This window comes from Nelumbo nucifera, chromosome 5, assembly GCF_055504915.1.
Source record: "Nelumbo nucifera cultivar China Antique chromosome 5, China Antique-T2T, whole genome shotgun sequence".
In the NCBI taxonomy this organism is placed as follows: domain Eukaryota; kingdom Viridiplantae; phylum Streptophyta; class Magnoliopsida; order Proteales; family Nelumbonaceae; genus Nelumbo; species Nelumbo nucifera.
Genome location: NC_142653.1, coordinates 75,727,733 through 75,748,606, shown reverse-complemented (window position 1 = coordinate 75,748,606; position 20,874 = coordinate 75,727,733). Strand labels below are relative to the sequence as shown.

The 20,874-nt window shown below is 39.7% G+C and overlaps 1 protein-coding gene across 5 annotated transcripts in view; it reads right to left on the bottom strand.

The window, feature by feature from the left end:
* Positions 1–20,587, bottom strand: part of LOC104593947 (Transducin/WD40 repeat-like superfamily protein) — a 42,509-nt gene extending 21,922 nt beyond the window's left edge. For 3 of the 5 annotated variants that reach the window (XR_016076626.1, XM_088888771.1, XM_010254057.3), the window contains exons 1-9: positions 20,301–20,587; positions 20,167–20,222; positions 19,899–20,078; positions 6,668–6,782; positions 6,420–6,519; positions 6,103–6,282; positions 5,373–5,431; positions 2,437–2,524; positions 2,261–2,336 (exon numbers count right to left, since the gene is read on the bottom strand). Coding sequence is in view for 4 of the 5 variants with exons in the window: in XM_088888771.1 (XP_088744897.1) it covers positions 2,261–2,336; positions 2,437–2,524; positions 5,373–5,431; positions 6,103–6,282; positions 6,420–6,519; positions 6,668–6,782; positions 19,899–20,078; positions 20,167–20,222; positions 20,301–20,358 (912 nt within the window). In the remaining variant the exon portion in view is untranslated. The remainder of the gene's footprint in view (positions 1–2,260; positions 2,337–2,436; positions 2,525–5,372; positions 5,432–6,102; positions 6,283–6,419; positions 6,520–6,667; positions 6,783–19,898; positions 20,079–20,166; positions 20,223–20,300) is intronic. The other 2 variants (XM_010254055.3, XM_010254058.3) reach the window with 2 other exon arrangements.
* Positions 20,588–20,874: the final 287 nt, after the last annotated feature.

The window sequence follows — 20,874 nt, the reverse complement described above, 5'->3', positions numbered from 1 at the left end:
CCCGAATGCTTCTTCAAGTATGCAAGTATCCTATCAATGGTTTCCCAATGCTGAACCCGTGGAACATGCATATACTAACTCAAAATGTCCAAGCGTGTCATACATAAATATAGTAGTCGGCCTACCATCCTATGATGTCTCCCCAGCATCCTTAACCAACTCACCAATCAAAGCATTAATCTTGTAGCTTGGGTCAATAGGAGTATTAGCTGGTTTAACTCCTAGCTTCCTAGTTTCCTAAGTAGATCCAACACATACTTCTTCTGATAGATGAATATCCCATGCTTGAATCTTGCAACCTCAATCCCCGAAAAATATTTTAGTTCACCTAGATCCTTAATCTCAAACTCCTTCTGCAATGAATCCTTGAGTCCACCAATCTCCCTCAAAATATTCCTTGTAACAAATATACCATCCACATACACAATCAGTATTGACACAAGTGTTTCTCTCCTCTTCAAAAAGAAAGTGTGATCTAACTGAATATGTGTACCCAAAACGGATCAATGCCCCCCTAAACCTATCAAACCATGCCCTAGGTGACTGTTTCAAACCATATAATGACTTTTTTTTAGCCTACAAGCTTTTTCCTCACCAACATTCTCATAGAAACTGGCTAAAAGGCCCATATATACCTCCTCCTTCAAATCACCATTAAGAAATGCATTTTTAACAACAACCTAGAAGAGCAACAATGAATAAGTAGCTGCTAGAGACAAGAGGATATGAACTGAGCTCATCTTAGCTACTGGTGCAAAGGTCTCCAAATAATCTACACAATAGGTCTATGTATACTCTTTTGCAACCAACCTTGCCTTGTACCTCTCTATGATGCCATCAGCCCTATGCTTTACAATGAACACCCAATTGTCTCCTTTTCTATAGGAAAATCAACTATCTCCCATGTCTAGTTCTTAATCAAAGTTTCTATTTCTTCTACCATAGTTGTTCTTCACTCAAGTTTGGATAGAGCCTCACTAACATTCCTAAGTATAGACACATAATCTAGAGAAGAAGCCACAAGAATAAGGTGATACGGCACTATAGGAGAGATGGTGAAATGCAATGGGTTGTACACTTTCTCTTTCCCTTGCAGAGTGCAATGGGAAGATCAAGATCAATCATAACATCAATGTTAGGTATAGAAACATTATTAATCGAATCAAAGGCAATAACATTCTCAAGAGAAATACCTAGTACTAGAGTTGTAAAGCAGCTTGGCACAAGACAACAGCACACAAACCTATCGAGCACGGCACGATTATATGGATCATGCCAGGCTTGGGTTTCTAGGCCCATGGGTCAGGTCAGCACGACACGGCACGACAATAGCTAGTCATTGTACTTTAAGTAAAAAATGAGTATATTGACTAATATGCCCTTATAGGGCGAATAACACATAAAAACTTAAAAATAACTCCAAAGGGTCCCAACAAGTGTGTTGTGGTCCCCACTTACTATCTAAACAATTAATAAACAAAAACAACTAACAAATCTGCACAAAATCCTCAATAAACTGTTTTTCTTATTATAGACTATTTTAATTTTCCCAATTGGGTTTTCCATTTGGGCTCAGTTTGTTAGCATTGTGAATTTAATTTGCATTAGTGTAAAAGCATGGTAGTGCAAATAGTCTAACTATAAATTTGGGTTTATTTTTGCTTCACATTTGGCTATTTTTTTAATTAGAAGTGAAATAGGAAGTAAGATGATGTGATTCCCACCTTCATGAAAGAGAATGGAGGAAAGAGGGTTAATTGTTTGAGAGTTTGGTAAGCAGCAAGATGATGTAGTTTCCATTTTATAAGAGATAAAAATTGATGTAGGAAGAAGGTAGTGGAAATTTCACATCAGTTCTTGGAAAGCAAAATTTGCACTTGCAAAGAGTGCAAATGAGACAGGTGATGGAGAAGGGGGCCCGATAACTACCTCTTGTTTCTGTAACAGTTGGAGCTTTGACTAATTGGTTAGAGAGCATCCTTTGAATGGTAAGTGAATAGGAATAAAGCTTAGATGACTGATCGGTATGCTGAATTGCTGACAGGGGTAAATGTATCACATGACCTCTTAATGGATTCTCCAGGGAAAGTTAACCAAGGGAAGTTATCTGTATGCATCAACAAATGAGAGTAAATGCAGAAATAGTTCAGAAACCCGAGGGGGATTTATAATTGCCAGAAACCAAAGGGTGGGTATCTGTTATTAATCAAAATGGTAAACGAAAGAAGTAGAGAGAACAAAAACTATCGTTTTCACTTACTGTGACAAAACCACCAGTTGAAGACCAAGGTTCTGATGTCCATGTGTTTGTTTCCCAAAGATAAAATGTTCCATCACTGTAACAATACAAAATCATCTACTTTGGTATCATAAACTCAAACATGCAGCACTCTGATTAACAGCCATGCAACTGAAAAATTAAGTTAATTTCCATACAATTTGGCAGTGAAGAAATAATCTCCTGTTGGTGACCACTTCAGCATTGATATACCACCTAATCCCCGTCGAATAGGTGTTCCCAACCCTGTTTAATATAAAAATAGTAAGAAAAAATGCATCCAACAATAGATATACAAAATAAACATAATGCTCTAAATTGTACTCATTAATCTCTAATATCAAAATGCATATACCAAATTTGTTTTCCATGAGACACTAAAATATAACATTTGGAGGGTGGTAACTGGTAAGAAATATTGTTTATGCAGAATGAAATGCAAGACTTAGTGCCATTGGCATCATTTCAAGTAACCACCATAGGAGTATTTGAAAAGTATTGGGCAAAAAAAAAATATCTTGGAAGCTGACTTTTCAGCACCACAAAATCACTTCTAAGAACAACATTTTGAGTCAAAAAAAAAAAAAGATCAATTCTGTGATTCATACTTATCTTGACTATCAGCAATCAAGTTGAGCTCAATAGGAGCCCATCTTCCTTTTTTTTTTTTTTTGATGAATGATTGAAAAATATTTTTAATCAAAAAGTTTAAGAGTTACAAACATCCCAAGGAGAGGCACCAGATTTGATTCTCAAACTCAACTAGAACAAGTTACAAAGTAGCCCAATAAAGACAATCCCAAGAAACCCCTTGTTTGGCTAAAGAATCAGCCACAGCATTTACTGATCTGCTCACCCATTGAACAATATCATATTGCCTGTTAGGCATTTCACTTTTATGAGGAGGTCTCTATAGCCCCAAACAACAGAATCTGGGTTCAAGAGCCACCCCACCACCACCGGAGAATCACCTTCAATTAGTAAATGCCCCACCACAAACTGGTTCGCAATCTGGATCCCTTGCACAGTAGCTAGTATTTCCGCCCTTGTAGAGTGTCCCATTCCCACTAGGCCCGAAAACAAGGAAATAATGTTGCTGTCCTTATTTCTTAGAACCCCTCCTATACCCAAAGGTCATGGATTTACCCTGGCTACTCCCATCAAAATTCAGCTTAATGACACCCTCCAGAGGAGGTGTCCATTCCACCAAAATTCTATTCTTCCTAGCAGAGGTATTAGCCACTGCTATCCAACTTCTCCAAGGAAGTTATTTTAGGTGGCATTTAATAGTTTGAACTGTTGCTACTTTATTACCAAAATATAAAAAAAGAAAAAAGAAAAAATGTTGCTACTTATGTCTGAAACTGAAAAGATAAGTAGCTATCCCCAATAGTCTGCTTTGGTGCACCTATAATAGGCTAACTTATATCTGAAACCTCATTCTTACCAATAATAGAATTACCAATTGTGACTTGTTAGTTAGTTAGGTGAGTCGTCAATTGGCAAAACCGGATTCATATAGCTGACCCCATATAGATGGCATAAGGCATGGATGATGATGATACAATTACAAAAAAAAAGGATCCTCAATCTAATCAAAATATATAGTAACAAAATAGATAAAAATCAAAATGGCAAGTCAATGAAATATTTAAGGAAGAGAATATGGCTAAAAGACTAAAAGGGAGTCTACAAAGAAAGATACCTATTAAAGTTTCTTAATTTTCTCCTATGGTTTTTTGAGTTTTAAATGTGCAATCATACTTCTAATGATTCCTTTAAGGTTTATTAACTAATTCCATGCTTCTAGAAAACTTCCTTGATTTTCTAGATTTTCCAAATGCCTTAGCGGAATCAGTGAAATATCTCTGAAATTTCTCCATTTCTACATAGTGAAATGCCCATAGATATTGAATTTAAGATCCATGATTGTAGGGTATACCCATGATGATTTCTAGAGACTACAACCCCTTTTATGTTTTGTTTTGCATATGATTGTACATTAAGTTTTTCTTCTATGTTACTTTGGTTCCAGACTTAGCCTCTGATTGTTTTTGCTAAAGAACTAAGGCTTGAATATGTCTTTCACCACAAGCTGCACACCATGCAGTTTAAACATTGATGAAGATCAAAACATACAAAGATTGAGCATACCCATATGAATCAGAATTTGTTGTTCAATGCTTCAACAATGGAACATGAGCTCCATGGATAAACAAGGAGGGTATCATGATCAATTCTTTTTTGAAGGGCCAGTTTGTTGAGTACTCCACAAGGCATGTTTTCAAATTTACAGAAATCCACCTTCAAGCTTTTTGTAATTGTGTATGACGATTACACCTTGTCTACCTTATTTTCATTTTGAGTGAGACCACAAGCATTTCCTGTAATGGTGCTAGTTGTTGAACGCAAGGTTCACATTTCGTAACATATTGGGGTGTACCGTATCAGCCCCACCCCAATATGCAATATTGATTATTTTAAAATTTTAACATAAGCAGGGGATAGACCTTGCTAAAACCGGCCCTGTACAAAATTTTGAAAAAAAACTAAAAATAAATAGAAAGTGTTACTCAAACCCCCAATACGCACACTCTGGCGTTTCAGGGTGTATCGATATTTTGAACCTCGGTCATATGTAGCACAAAATGAAATTTTCTTTCTTTGGTTAATATCTGGATAAGGTCTCCTATTGCCCAATTAATCCACAAAAGGTCAATGAATATATCTCAACATTTTAGACATTTGCCTTTGAGTCTGTGTGCTTCTGTTGATCTTGTTTTTCTTATTCCAAAGAGCAGCTCATGGTTGCATATAACATTCACTTCTTATGGCAATAGCACGTCATGTCAGTCAATGGATGGAGTCTATGTTAAAAAAAGAATGTCATGTGGCAAGACAAAAACAGCCAAAATCATTTTAACTACATAGTTCATCAAACAAGCTATTCATTAGAATATAACTCAATTCAATACAACAAAGACTTCTCCTAAGTCCTAATTTTTTTTCTTTAATTGCAGTAGAGAAAACCGGATAAGCATGACATAGGAATTTGATGGATATTAAACAGAGAGCTAAAAATAAGTTTCTATACCTTGAGCAGCATCCCATATTGTGAATGACGAGCTCTCATGTGAAGCAGAAGCCAAATATTTGAGAATATGTCAAGGTTTTCATCTTTTTTTGGGTTGGAGCACCAGAAAAAAGAAAATGACTTTGGAAACAAAAGGTAACATACTAATTCCATGGAAACGAATGAATTCCAACAACATTAGAATTCACAAGGCACAAGTTTATAAACCCTTGTTAGATGCTTTGATTTATTTATTATAGATAAAAGGAATGAATGGATTGTATTAGAAATGAATGAAAGTTTAGACAATGAAAGCAATCTATAGCAAGGATGAGTCAAGCACATCAAGGACATGGCTTTTAAACCCCAAAAAAAAATCAGAGTGGAGAACAAGAGTATGTTCCATTTTGAGGTGTAAAGAGAGAAAAGTATCTAAATAATTTTTGCCATTGGTTATAATACATCAAAGGCCTTTACCCAATGTTGGTCCCAACCATCTGGAGTCTTGGGAGGGTGGACCAGATACAGACGTAACCTTTGGAATTTTTATGCACAAGGTGGCCACTCTCAGATTTGAACCCTCATTCTAACACTTGTCAGTCTAAGACTTCACCATTAAACCAAGCAATGGCTCCTAATATTTGTAATACATCAATACAAAAAAGAAATCAATTTTTAGAAAACCGGAGAAAAAGAAATGCACTGCAATAAGATAAATGGCACAGGGGAGTAGCCGAGCAGGGTTGGATATCTTCCATCAGGACTCCATGAGAGTGCAGTAATTTGCTCATCTTTAGGACTTCTAAGAACATCAACAAGAGTCCATCTAACTCCTGAACCTCTAGGGAGGGTACCCGCAAAAGAGGCAATTCCTGATCTCACAGAAGCTGCATTTCCTGGGTAAGAAGAAGACCAAATGCAAATTCCACCTCTGCAAATAAAAAAATCCAGTTTAATTCTTCAATGAAATCATACAAGTTTAAAACTTACAGCACTCACTAATAGAATACAGTTAAAAAGAAATAACTCAAATAACAATGGGAGTGTTAGAATTATCAAGATACTCGCTTGCATGCTACAGATAGTGTCTTCCCACCATTTGGCCTCCACTGAAGAATCTTAACATCTCTTTGTGAATCACTGGTCAAAATGCATGGATCCTTTCCTTCTATTCACAAGAAACACTTGGTATTAAAGTACTAGATTTCAGTGGAATGCCATTAGAAACTATTGGATAAGAAAAACTCCACTGGCAGAAGAAAAACAAAGAAGAATGAAAGCAATCACTCCACAATCAAACATATATAGATACTGACCTGAATCTTCATAATCACGAATTGTAACTTGATTTGGCCCAGAGATAAATGCTAAGATATGCTTATGTTGATGCCAACTTACTCCTTGAAGATCAACTTCTGATAGTAAATTTGCCTACATAAACGTGACATTAGAAAGTAGAAACAGACAAGTTTTACAGTAGAACCATCAACTAGTCCCTACTCCCTAATATCATTTTATATATTATCAGCATCCTAAAACATAGAAATAAGCACATATAGATACATATAGATACCTCATTTCAGTGTTTCCAATGTAGGTATATAAATATTAGGTATTGTGTAGCCAAACCATGTCATGTTGTATAAATAGGGGTAAAAAGGTAGGAAGGGCATCATAAAAGACAATTTTTTTAACTTAGAGTTTTATAAAATTGTTTTAGGGCAAATTTACCACCAATTAGTATAAAGCAAGCTTACTTATCAGAAAAATAAAGCGAGCAGCAACCAATCAAAAAAATGGATTTACGGAAAACACAACAATAATGGGAAAGTAATAGGCTTGTTATAGTATGGCTTCAACAAGTGGCCCTCATCAATTATTCTTCAAAAGTTCAAAGAGGCTTTTCTACTTTTCTCTTAATTTCCATAAGCAACAAAAAATGTTGTCTTGGTATTCTTTCTCCATAATCAACTAATTACTCTTTGCCATTCTAACTTTAACTAGAAGAAGGGCTCCACCCCTTCATTTTGTTTTCTTTTCTCTACAAATAACATATTCAATCACATTTTGTCTCCTCTACGGTTCCATTACTTTCAGCATAGCATAGCAGGAAATCAGTCCTTTCATTTGTTTGTTTTTAACCCTTTTTTTATAGATAACCCTTTTTTGATAGATAACTTTAAAACTTCATTAATTATTGAACAACAATATGTACATACAATACAAGCATCCCCTTGAGAGGTGCAATCTGCACCTTCTCACATATGATTAATATCAAGAGATCAAGATACAACTAAGCCCAATACAGTTTATCCCTATTAACCCCTTGCCTGGCTAAGGTATCAGCCATTCCATTAGGTAACCTTTGTACCCAGTGTATCCTTATGGCCATATTGCTGGCTCATTTGAAGTTCTTGACTCCATCCCTGTAAGCCCATACTATCTGCACCCCTTGAAGTACATCAAGGAATTCAGCCTTTCAAAGTCCTCAACACCAGCTGAACAAAGCAACAATGTAACCATCTTTACCACTAAATACTCCTCTACTCCAGGGGGACCTGGATTTCCCTGCCTGCTCCCATCAAAGTTTAATTTGATAAATCACTCAGTTCAGGATCAAAATTTCAAAACATATTGGTCATACTGTATCAGTGGGGCACCAATAGACCTGTTCATGGGTCGGGCCGGGTTCGGGCCAAGCTTTGCCTATGTATCAACATAATACATTCAGGCCCAAGCCCAAGCCTGGCCCAACCATCAGGCCTAGGTCTTAAGCCCGAACCTGGCCCTCATATAAAGCCCAAAGCCCAGGCCCAAGCCCGGCCAGAAATTTGAAAACAGAATTTTTTTTCTTTTTTTATTCAATAAAAAAGCGTTTTGTTTATATTAAAAACCTTCAAAACTCAAAAATAATAAGCATCTCACTATTACTTGAAAAAAAAAGAGGAGCAAAGAAAAAATATAGTATATATATTTTTTATTAAATAAAATATAATTTTTATTATTTAATATATAGTATCAAATCGGGCTTGGGTTCGAGCCCGAGCCCACAGGCCTAAAATTATGACTAAGCCCGACTTAGAACAGGTCAGCTCGTCGAGCTACCCGACCCATGAACAGGTCTAGTCACCAATACGTGACATCATACTTAGAGTTTCGGGGTTTGACCTATTTCAAGGGGTAGATAGACCTTATACCAAACCCCCTGAATGGTTTGAAACAAAAAAATAAAAAATAAATAAAATATATATAAAGAGCTCTCTCCTCAGGTAAGGACACTTGGCTTTTTCTTGCTCTTAAGCTCTCTTACTCTCGTGTGACCTCGTCTGAGCTCTCTCCTCAGGCCTCATCCAACCCCCTCGTGTGCACTTGACTAACTTGACCCATGGAGTAATACCCAGGGCCTCTGACGTGCTCTCTCCTCCTCAGGTCGGACTTAACATCCCTCCGCTTCATCCGCCCTCGGAAACATCAGCCCTTGGCTTCGCGGTAGGCTCCTTTCTCTGCTCGACCTCTACAGGCTCCTTCCCTTTCCCGGCTTCGACAAGCCCTTTTGTCTTCTAGGTCCCAGCAAGAGCCTTCAGCCGAGGTACCTTCTCGGCAGCAGATTCTCTTGGCAGCTATTTCCGTGGCAGCCCCTCACCTGGAGTCCTCTTCCAAGACTTCGTCATCTCCAACAGCATTTCCTTCGTGTTGCCCTGCATCTCTGCAAAAAAAAAAAAAAAAAAAAAAAAAAAAAAACATGAGCATGTTAGTATGAGACATAAAGGAAGAAAGCTGACATGTAAAGCCAACAGTAAGAGTTCCCCTACCGAGGCGGGCGGGGTTGAGACCAGCCTTTGTGCCAGGGCATTATCCTCACGGCGATGAGGTCTAGCTATCCCCAATCAAACCTGAATGGCCAACCCTCTGGACAAGATATAAAAAAGTACTTCCTCTTCCAGTTATGAACTAACGACGAGTTGTCCACCACTCTACCTCGTCGGCCTTGAAAGTAGTACACACCTGCCCCGGTAGGGTGCTGCCTCGAGACGAACATACACCAAAATATCTTCTTGTTCACGTTGACACCTTGGAGTCGAGCCATCATCATCATAGCAATGATTGCCCTAACGGCATTGGGGGCAAGCTGATTAAGGGAGATACTGTAGCAATTCAACAGCTTGGAGACGAGGGGGTATGTGGAACCTAAGGCCAAAGTGGAAGCATAGTTGTCAAGGCGACTAGGCGAAGGCTAGGCGACCATGGGGCGCCCAGGCACCTAGGCGATGGAATCTATAAATATATTAATTTATGGATTCTATAATCAGCTATTTTAGACTTTCAAAATAAAGCATTTCAAATTCAAACATATCTCAGATTTTCAATTCAGCAATCGGCATACAATCAAATTCAAAATAAAACATTTCAAAAAAAACAAAAGAGTGGACTCAAGGACTCGAAGGGGCGGACGACTGTTGGAACACTTGGACAGTTGGACTCATGACCTCATGGGGCGGAATGGAAGAAGAAGAAGAGTGGAGAGAGGACTAAGTCGACTGGCTATTGAGAGGACAAAAGAGTATAGGGGCGGAGCCCCTTGTTTTTGACTTTTTTCGAAAAAAAAAGGAGGTTTGGCAGAAGAAGACTGCGGTTGTGGACTGTTTTTTCGAAAAAAAAAAAAAGGAAAAAAGGTTGAAGAAGAAGAAGAAGAAAACTAAAGAAAGAAACTTACCTGCCGCTACTGGAGCTGAGGTGCGGTGGAGGTGGGCTGGGGCTCGAGCTGGTGTTCGGTTCTCCTCCCTCTCCAATCGAAACTGAACTTGTTTCTTGTCTTAATACTTAAGAGTTAAGATGATAGCATGTAGCAGATATATTTTAAAACAATACAACCATCAATAAAATTTCAAAACAATAAATTAACTAAAAAAATAATTTTATTATATCTAAATAGGCACCCGCCTTATATGTAGGCGCCCGCCTAAGTCTTTGGGTGGGCGCCTAGTATCTAAAACTTGGGGCGTCTGGGCAAGGCGACCATGAAAAACTGCCTAGGCGGCCCGCCTAGGCATCGCCTTGACAACTATGAGTGGAGGTAGTGCTCATGTACGCACACCTCCCCCTCCTCCGGCAACCAAGGCCTATCACCTACATTAGGGACTCTAAGCCTATATCCCCTCGAAATATGGTAAATCTTAGCAAGATCCTTGACTTGCTCTATGCTAAGTTTGCTATCCATGTCGGAGCGTGGATGGCGCATTATTGTGATGCCTCGGGCCTTGACCTCGTCTATGCCCTCAGGGCTCAGGTCTTCACCTTCACCACCCTCCACCACTTCGGGCGATGCCACCCCTCGGCCACGAAGAGCCGGTACTTTCATTGGGAGATTCATTGCCCCGCCAACTGCACTCGGCAACTCCAATAGCAGTCCTCTCCCTCAATACCCGGACCTCGGGCCTCTGAGGCAAGCCCTCAAACTCTCTACCAGAGCTCTCACTACTACTAAAGGACGTGGTCTGACGAGGTGAGCTCGCGCCCGACAGATCAGGGAGGTCATAACACTCAGGACCAAAATCGGAGTACGACATGGCTAAGGGTGCAGTCCTTTACCTAGTAATCAGAGTTAAGATAGAAGCTAAGGGATCGGCTAAGAAGGTGGTAGAGGTTTCTGTAAGCCCAAGCTGAAGAAGGCAAATGGTAGTGACCGCCTCAACCAGCGCCCTATTTAAAGAAAAATGAACAGATTAGATCGCCTTGATCCAACGGCCGTGGCGCAACCGACCTGGCAGCCCACACTAACACATGATATGTGTCGTCGACCTCGGGAATGCGAAACAATGCCGAGCGGGTCAGCCAGTTCACCCGCCGACTCCGGCAAGAAGCTTCCCAACCCGAGCGACCCAACGTCCGTCTCGCGTATAGTCACGACCAGTCGACGCTGAGACTCGTCCCACATACAGTCATTACCAATCAACAGCAACACTTGTCTCGCACACGGCTACGGCAGACCGATCTGTCGCCCGTCCCATGCACAACAACAATCAGCCAACGCCGACGTCTATCCTACGCCCGGGTCCACCACGACGTTTGTAAAGCACATGGCCGCCGCCTATCTCATCTCAATTCACAACTTTTTTTTTTCTTTTAATGCCATTGTTATCTATTTCTGGTTTCTTTGTCCTTTTTGTCCCATTGTTCTTGGGTCATCACATGTACTCTGAACTAACAGAGAATAAGAAAACCCTCTTAGATTTCATCTCTCGCATCCCTCACGCCAACCACCTTTAATGAAACTCCTTTGCTTCCACCTACTCATGGGGTGGAGTTGAATGTGATGCCAACCAATTGGATGTCATTATTCTTTGTATCCCTTTTCTATAGTAAAAGAAAAAATTATTAAAGCAAAAAGGAAAACCTCCTTCCTCATTCCAAGCTTCTCCCCCTTCCCCAACTCTGGTCTTCTTAAGACTCCCTTCCCTCCTCTTCTCATACTCCTCAAAGGCTCTTCTTACAAAAACCTCCCCTCCCAAGAAGAAAAGACCCAAAGACTTGCCAACCTCCACCTCCCTGTCAACAAGCACACTTAAATCTACTCTTCCCTGTTAAACCTCCTCCTCTTTTGATCCCACCACCCCTTATCCTCTTTCCTCTTTTCCTCCAAACCACCACTTTGATTCAAATCCCCCCCCCCAAGATTATTCAATAGTAAATCAGGACATCTTTCAAGATTCTGCACCTTCTAACCTTCCCAAACGTAGCCTCAAGCCTTGACCTTTGGGTTTAATACCTTTTCTTTTGTACAATTTTTTAAATTTGTTGGTCGGGCCTGCCCCCACAAGACCATCTTTCAGACACGAAAAGACTTTTGTAACATGCACTAAATGGGTTTTATTCGAGGCCCTTAATTTTTTCAGATCTCCCAATGAAGCATCCAACTCAGACTTTTTGAATTCCTTCCTCTTACGCCCTAAATCTACACCCAACTTTCCGACCACCACTTCAGTAACCAGAGCATTCTTCACTATCTTCATCAAATGTATCTTTTTTTACAGATTAGGATCAACACAAACAGAATCTACATCACAATCTTTAACTATTATCTCCATTCCGTCGGCCCCAACCTCCTTGTCTTCTTCTACCTTACCCTTCCTAGCTCTCTCCTCTGCCTCCACAACCAAGATCACTCCATTTCCAGAGCAAACCACAGCCCCCTTCTCTGCCAAGTGCAAGCAGACACTACTCACTCCACACTCACTCACTCCACCAACTTCATCCCTATGTACCTAAACTAGGGCACCAAGAAAAGGTACACAACAAGGTTGGGGTTCCAACTACGACTCCATCTTTTTGTGGCTCACTTAGGAGAGACTAATGAAGCTTCCCCCAAACACTTGGTCAACATTGTCAGCTCTTTCAATTGTGCATCATTAGTCTCTACTCCAACTGTCCATTGGGCAAGATCTCTACAGATTTCTCATTTTCTCTTAATTGAACAATTGTGCAATCTCTACCTCCAGGACAATCTCTTCTCTAATAAGTTCCTGTTGAGCATGACTAAGCTAACTAGGCTTGTGCTCTGGACCTAGTAGAAATCTGCTGAATTCAAAAATATGAATAGAAAAGGTAGTTTCTTGAAGAGAGAAGGAAGAGAGAAGGAGAAGAAGAGAAGAAGAGAACTTGAAAAGAAAAGAGAGCAATAATCTAGCCGCCCCCTTCACTTATTATTTATACTAAAAATAATAGAGTAATACAAAGACAACTATGACCTTATAGGGCGGCAAAACATAAACCAACATATATAAGACTCAAAAACATAATAAAATTTGGACTCACATAACTACTGTGATTCCCACCTCCTATCTAACAACTAACATAAAACATCTACTCAAAAAAACAGCATAAAACTGATTAATCTTCAACACCCCCCCTCAAGTTGGGAGCAAATGTCACACATTCCCAACTTGCGTAGATCATGTTCAAACTTGTTCTTTGCCACCCCTTTAGTGAGAACATCAACTAGCTGCAACTCTGAAGAGACATAACGCAAACAGACTTCTCCGGCTGTTACCCTTTCTCTTATAAAGTGTCTATCAACTTCAATGTGTTTTGTCCTGTCATGCTGAATCTGATTATGGGCAATATTGATTGCAGCCTGATTGTCACAGTACAGCATCATAGATTCCTCTGCTTTCACCCCAATCTCACTCAAAAGAGATCTAACCCAAAGAATTTCTAAGACACCATGAGCCAGGGATCTATACTCAGCCTCTGTACTTGACCTTGCCACAACCGCTTGCTTCTTACTCTTCCAAGAGATCAAGTTTCCACCTACAAAGGTACACACTCCTGATGTAGACCTCCTGTCATCTAAGCATCCTGCCTAGTTTGCATCTGTATAGGATTTCATCTTCAGATTGTCGTGATTTGAGAAAAGAATGCCTTTGCCAAGGTGCTTTTTCAGATACGCAAGTATTCTCTCAATAGCTTCCTAGTGCTAAACCCGAGGTGCATGCATGTAGTGACTCACAACACTGACAGCATAAGAAATATCTTGTCGTGTCATGCACAAATATAGCAATCGGCCCACCATTCTTTGATATCTCCCTACATCTTTTACCAACTCACCATCCACACCATTAATTCTGTGATTTAGATCAATAGGAGTGTTTGCTGATTTGGTCCCCAGCTTCCCAATCTCCCGTAGTAGGTCAAGTACATACTTTCTCTGTGAGATGAAGATCCCATGCTTGGATTTTGCAACTTCAATCCCCAAGAAGTATTTGAGCTCACCAAGATCTTTGATCTCAAATTCTTGTCACAATCATTTTTTTAGATCATCAATATCCTCCAGATCATTTCCTGTAATCATTATATCATCCACATGCACAATAAGAATTGACACCAGAGCATCTCTCCTCTTTACAAAGAAGGTGTGATCAGACTAGGTTTGTGTGTATCCAAAACGGATAAGTGCCCTTTTGAACCTGTCAAACCAAGTCCTAGGTGACTGTTTCAGTCCATGCAAAGATTTTCTGAGTTTGCACACCTTTCCTTTACCAACATTTTCATAAAAGCCTGTTGGAATGTCCATATATACCTCCTCCTGTAAATCACCATTAAGGAAAGCATTTTTTACATCAAGCTGAAGCAAAGGCCATGAATAGGTGGCTACCAGAGATAAAAGAATACGAATTGAACTCATCTTAGCTACCGGTGCAAAGGTTTCCAAATAATCAACATAATAGGTCTGAGTATACCCTTTTGCTACCAACCTTGCCTTGTACCTCTCTGTCTTGCCATCGGCCCTATACTTCACTGTGAATACCCATCTACATCCGACTGTCTCCTTGTCTGTGGGAAGATCAACTATTTCCCAAGTTTGGTTTTTAACCAAGGCTTCCATCTCTTCTTGCATGGTTGTTTTCCACTCAAGTTTGGAGAGAGCCTCAGTAACATTCCTAGGTATAGACACAGAATCCAGGGAACAAAGGAAAGCACGGTAGGAGGATGATAAGACACTGTAGGAAAGATGGTGTGAAATGCAATGGGTTGTACACTTTCTCTTCCCTTTACGAAGTGCAATGGGAAGATCAAGATTAGTGGGATTAGCTGCAACAATGGTATTAGGTACAAAACATTATCATTAGAAAACATAACAGGCTCAGGCTCAAGAGGAATACCTGGAACTGTATCTGTTGAATCCGAAGTTTCAAAAGGACTGATAGAGAGTGGTGTGGGTTGAGGATGTGTGGAGTTAACCATCGTCTGTCGACACTGATATTTCTGTGAGGCTACCCGTAGTGGCTCAGGTGCTGACTGAATTGATGATAGAACTGATAGAGGCACCAAAGAAACAAGAAGAGGAACGGATTGTAAGTTCCCCTTCCCAGCAATGGGAATATGTGAACCATCTGCTATAGAGACTCTGTCTCTACCAGAGCACAACTGATAGGAACTGAAAAGGGTAGGGGCATTAGTCATATGCTCAGATGCTCTTGAGTCTATAATCCAGGGAGATCCCTCCTTACCTGAAGTAGATGCAAGATTTGCAGTTGCATATGAACTACATATATGTGCAAAAGAAGTAGTGTAGTTGGCTCCTACATTCTGTTGTCCATCTGGAAGGCCAGAGCTAGGTGAATCTTTCTTACTCATAAGCTGTCCAAACCTCTCCAATTCTGTTCTCACTGCTGCTACTACAATGGATTCCCAATCAGTTTGGGAAAGAGGGGTCGAAGAGTCTCTTGTAGTGGCCACATTTGCATTTCCCTTCTTGTTCCTTATCCGGGCAAGCATAAGATTTGGATGAAGCTTCCAACAAGTGTCCCTGGTATGCTTAAGCTTGTTACAATAATCACACACCAAGTCCTTCTTATCTTCCCTTCTAGTCTCACTACTCCCCCTGTCTTCATTCGACTTAGGTTTGGATGTACTAACCATAGCCAACTAGTCAATCACAGGCTGTCTCAGCATTACATTCCTCCTACTCTCCTCTCCAAAGACAAAGGCATAGGCTTGAGAGAGTGTCACACCCTCCCTAGAAAGAATATGCTGCCTAGCAATGTCAAATTCAGGGTTCAGCCCTGCCAATAACTCAAAAACCCTATTCCTCCCTACAAGTGTGTGATAGGTTACTGCATCATTTACACTTTCCCATACCACAGTTTCTAAGTAACCTATTTCTTGCCAAAGGGTTTTTAGCATGGAGAAATACACAGCAAGGGATTTTTCTCCCTGTTTCATATTTATCACATGATTCCTTAACTAATAGGCCCTGGCTTCATTTTGCTTCTAAGAGTAGGTTTCAATCACTCCATCCCAAATCTCCTTAGCAGTATTAGCCCATAGGAAATTTTTGCAATATAAGGTAACATAGAATTACACAGTCAGGACATTACCATGTAATTCTCCTGCACCCATCGAGAAGAGTCCGTATCAAGTTTCTTCTCCTCCCTAGTGGTGTACCCTAATTTTCCACGGGCACCAATAGCCATCTTAGCTGATTGTGCCCACTCCAAATAATTTGTACCATCAAGTTTTACTGTAGTAATGATCCCAAACCCAAAAATATTAGTACTACCTCCAACACCCAGTCTCACAGTACCGGTGGATTTCATCTCGGTATTCCAACTCTCCATCTTACTTCAAATAATTCAACGGTAAGAAAAATTAGATTGGAGACCTTCCAAAAACAATTTAATATTACACACACAGAAACCAACCCTTCTGGAAGAAGAAAAACCTATACAGAGAGAAATCTCTCTCCTCCCCACACCTCCCAACAGAGAGAAAAGTGAATCGATCACTCCAAAAGGCTCAAATAATTCCAAAAACTTAACCGCCCTCTTCAGAAAATCAAAAGAAAACTAACAATACCTGGGCGCCCTAGATCAGATCAAAAACAAAGAGTCCAACTTTTTTGGGACTCTTCTCTGTACTCCAATTCTTCCTGATTTTGATGTCAAACAGTAGATCACCTTCCTAATGACTAGATCCCACCAAAAAATCCAAGAACTGGGCAATCTATAGCAGATCGATCAGCCCTTTATTACTTCATGCAATCGACTGATCTAGGGCTGCATAAAAATGCTTCAAGAAACCCTAGCCGATGCTCTGATACCAAGTAGAAATCTGCTGAATTCAAAAATATGAATAGAAAAGGTAGTTTCTTGAAGAGAGTAGGAGAAGAAGAGAACTTGAAAAGAAAAGAGAGCAATAATCTAGTCGCCCCCTTCACTTATTATTTATACTAAAAATAATAGAGCAGTACAAAGACAACTATGCCCTTATAGGGCGGTAAAACATAAAACAGCATATATAAGACTCAAAAACATAATAAAATTTGGACTCACATAACTACTGTAGTGCCCACTTCCTATCTAACAACATAAAACATCTACTCAGAAAAACAACATAAAACTGATTAATCTTCAACAGACCTCTCATTTAATAATTTCACTAAGAAGATACCATTTTCTATTAACAACCACACCAACTTTTCTAGATTGTTCCAAGAGAACAATGGGTTTGCCGATAGCCTCCCCAACATTAATCCCTTCAATTTGGTGGAGTTCAATGTGTCTAATAACAATCTTAATGGCTCCACCCCTAAAACTTTAGCAAAATTCCTGGCATCATTTCTCTGGACATCTAAATCTATGTGGCAAACCATTGAGTACTTGCAACCCATTTTTCGCCTCTTTGGCTCTATCAGTGACATTGAATGTCCCAATAGTGGGGAAACAATCTCAAAAGCTCTCTATGTGGCAAACCGTTGAGTACCTGCAAACCATTTTTTGTCTCTCCAGCTCTGTCACTGACGTCGAATATCCCAATAGTGGGAAAACAATCTCAAAATCTCCCTGTAGCACGGTCATTGGCAACACAGAGAAAAAGACAGATTCTTTATTTATTTTTAACATAAAATAAAAGAAAACAAAGATTGTTAACTACTTGTGTCTTGCTCACGTGTTAAAGAGGGGGTTCATATGATTGAACAGATATCACTCCCTAAATGGGAGGACACTAAGATGAATAGGGTGGGAAGACAAAAGATCCCAACCCAGTCAAAAAAGCTTCTACAGAATTGGGGGACCCACACAATTTTTCTAGCAATACTTTGATAGGCTTGGGCCACGGTCAACTCCTTGTTCACAACTAGCTAGTAAAGGTTGGGTAGGACCAATACTAGAAGCACTGAGCCATACCAATGGTCCAACTAAAAATTCAGCCTTACTCCATTAGCAACCTTATACATTATACCTTTTAAGAAAGCCTCCTTAGACCTCAAGATCCCCTTCCACAGAGAGCTTCCAAAAAAAACTTTAACACCATTTTTTATCCAATTCCCTCACTCTAGGCCATACTATGAAGCAATTAGACCCCTCCACTAGCTATCTCTCCCCCCCCCCCAAACCTCCAAACCCATTTACCTAGCAATACTATGTTAAATTTTGGCAAGCTTCTGACACCCAGACCTCCTTGATACTCTCTTGTAGACTTGACCCCAGCCCACCACATGAATCTTTTTTCCTCATCCTGTCATCCCTTCCATAGGAAGTCCCTTTGGAGCTTCCCAATTTTCTTTGCAACCCTAGTTGGGTTGCGGAATAAGGACATAAAATAGGTAGGTAGATTGGCTAGCTAAGGCACTCTGGATCCCCCTTTGGAGAGATACTTAGCCTTCCATCTTAACAACTTCTTTTCAACTCTTTTCCACAACAGGATTCCAGATTATAGAGGAACAGATCTTAACACCTAGGGGCAACCACAGGTAGGTAATCAGAAGATAATCAAATCACAATGCATACCAGAACTAAGGCCAAGTCATCCACCAGGCCAACAAAGACAATCTAACTCTTGCTAAGATTCATTCTTAAGCCTGTTACAGTTTCAAACCAACAAACAATACCAAGCAAATTGATAAGCTGATGGCTTGAAGCATGCAAGAAGAGGGGAGTGTTGTCAGCTGGAGGATTTGCACCCTTCCCCCATTTTCTACAATTTTAAAACTTTCAAAATAACCTCCTCCAATGCTTTCTGAACAAAAATGGTTAGGATGTCCATGACACAGATGAAAAGGAGGGATAAGAGAGGACCCCCCCTGTCTTAAACCTTTAGATCTCTTGAAAAAACTAGTCAGTTGGCCATTCATTAGAACCATGAAACATAAATTATCTCTTACACTGTCAATTTAAGCATATATATATATTTGATCAACAACACAGGAAACCATTCATCCATTAATAAATAGAAGATAGGGATTACAACAAGAAGTTGTGAGAAACTAGCAAACCCATTACAGATCCAGCCACCCAATACTGTATTACAATTGTGCCCAGTACATATCTTGTCTCTGAACCCCCTGCTTAGCTAAACCATCTGCCAAGCTCTTAGCAGGTTTTCTAACCCATCCTATTTGTTATTTGAACATTCATGTCTCTAGACAGCCATTTGAAGTGCCCTAACTCATTTCTGAGCTGCCAAACCATCCCACTGTTATCTCTGAATCACCTTCAATGATCAAACTACCCACTCCCGTCTCCTTAGCTTTCTCAACCCCAAAAACTGCTAAAAATTATGCTCTTACTGAATCACCTTGTTTCCTAGGTATTTTAAGGTTTTAAATGACTTTTTCCTAGCAATTTTCCAAGAATCAACATTTAGTGACGCAAATAGTGGTAATATCATTTTTAATGAAGTAGATTAGTTCTAATTATTTACCACACAACACTGTCATAATGACAGATCTTCCATTTATTTATATCAATAAATAACTCGTCTAACAATATGAAATTACCCAATACCTGTATGATTTAAGAGCTTACAATGTGTAAACTTCACACTAAATTCAACCAGTTTCATTCCCCAATGGTGTTCATTATCTAAGAATTAAGAATTCCTCAGAGAAACAAACGTCATACTTCAAAGTTATTTGCAAACAAACCAACCATGTAGAAAACAGTTTAAAAAAACACAGAGAAAAAATAGATAAATGAACTACAAGGCTAATAACTGTTCTCTCAATTAACGAAAACATAGTCACAATTCAGTGACTTAATACATTACATGAAAAGAGCGTACATTACTGGGAGGCAAAAAACGTTTGAATGAACCATTCAGTATCACCCGAAGCACATTCGAGTCCCTTTTCGGCACAATGTCCTCATTTCCTTGCTGTTCAAAACCCTGCTCGGGAGTAGGCAATAGAAAATCCGACTGAAAGGGAACAGGACTGAAAACAATTCCCTGCACAGCCAATTGCAAATTCAACAAAAATGAATAACAAGCAAAGCTAAAGCTAAACAAAACAATGTCGACTTTCAACAGAACTTACAAGAACTTTTCCATATGTCTCCTTAGCTTGATCATCCGAGAGACTTTCGGCAGTGACTGTAGAGAACACACAATTTCAGTACATCAAATCCCTATAATTTCTTACAGTTAATCTTAGAGGTTCTTAGTTCTTACCCAAATCCCGATTGATTTCGCAGACCGTGACCGATCCCGCAGGAGGAAAAGACGGCATTTTGATCAGAAACCAGCGTAAACAGCCAATGCTTCAGATAGAAATAAAGATATCTTGTTCAGTTCAATTGCAAAAGCAACATTTGAAACAATGAGGTACCTCAGGCAGGGCTAAATGGCTAATTATTCCTTCAGTGTCTGCATGCAATAGGGTTTTAGTGAAGCAGCAAGCAGAATTGAAAGCAAATCATAATAGCGGTCTATTAAACGTCGATGCAGGGCTGCATTTGGGAGTGCCTTTTCTACTAAATGAACTTCCAGAGAAGCAGCTTTTGAAAAAGTGCTTTTAAGTGTTTTGGAGATTGCTCTTTGCAACTAGACCTGTTCATGGGCCGGGCCGGGCCGGGCTTTGACTCTTTATTAACAGAAAACTGTTAGGCCCGAGCCCGAGCCCGAAGCCCAATCTAATAAAAGAAATTCAAAATTTTCTGACATTTTCTATTTTAATTTAAATGTTTTTCCCCCATTTAAATGAACAATGGATCTACAAGTGAATCAATGACCTCAAATCAAAAAA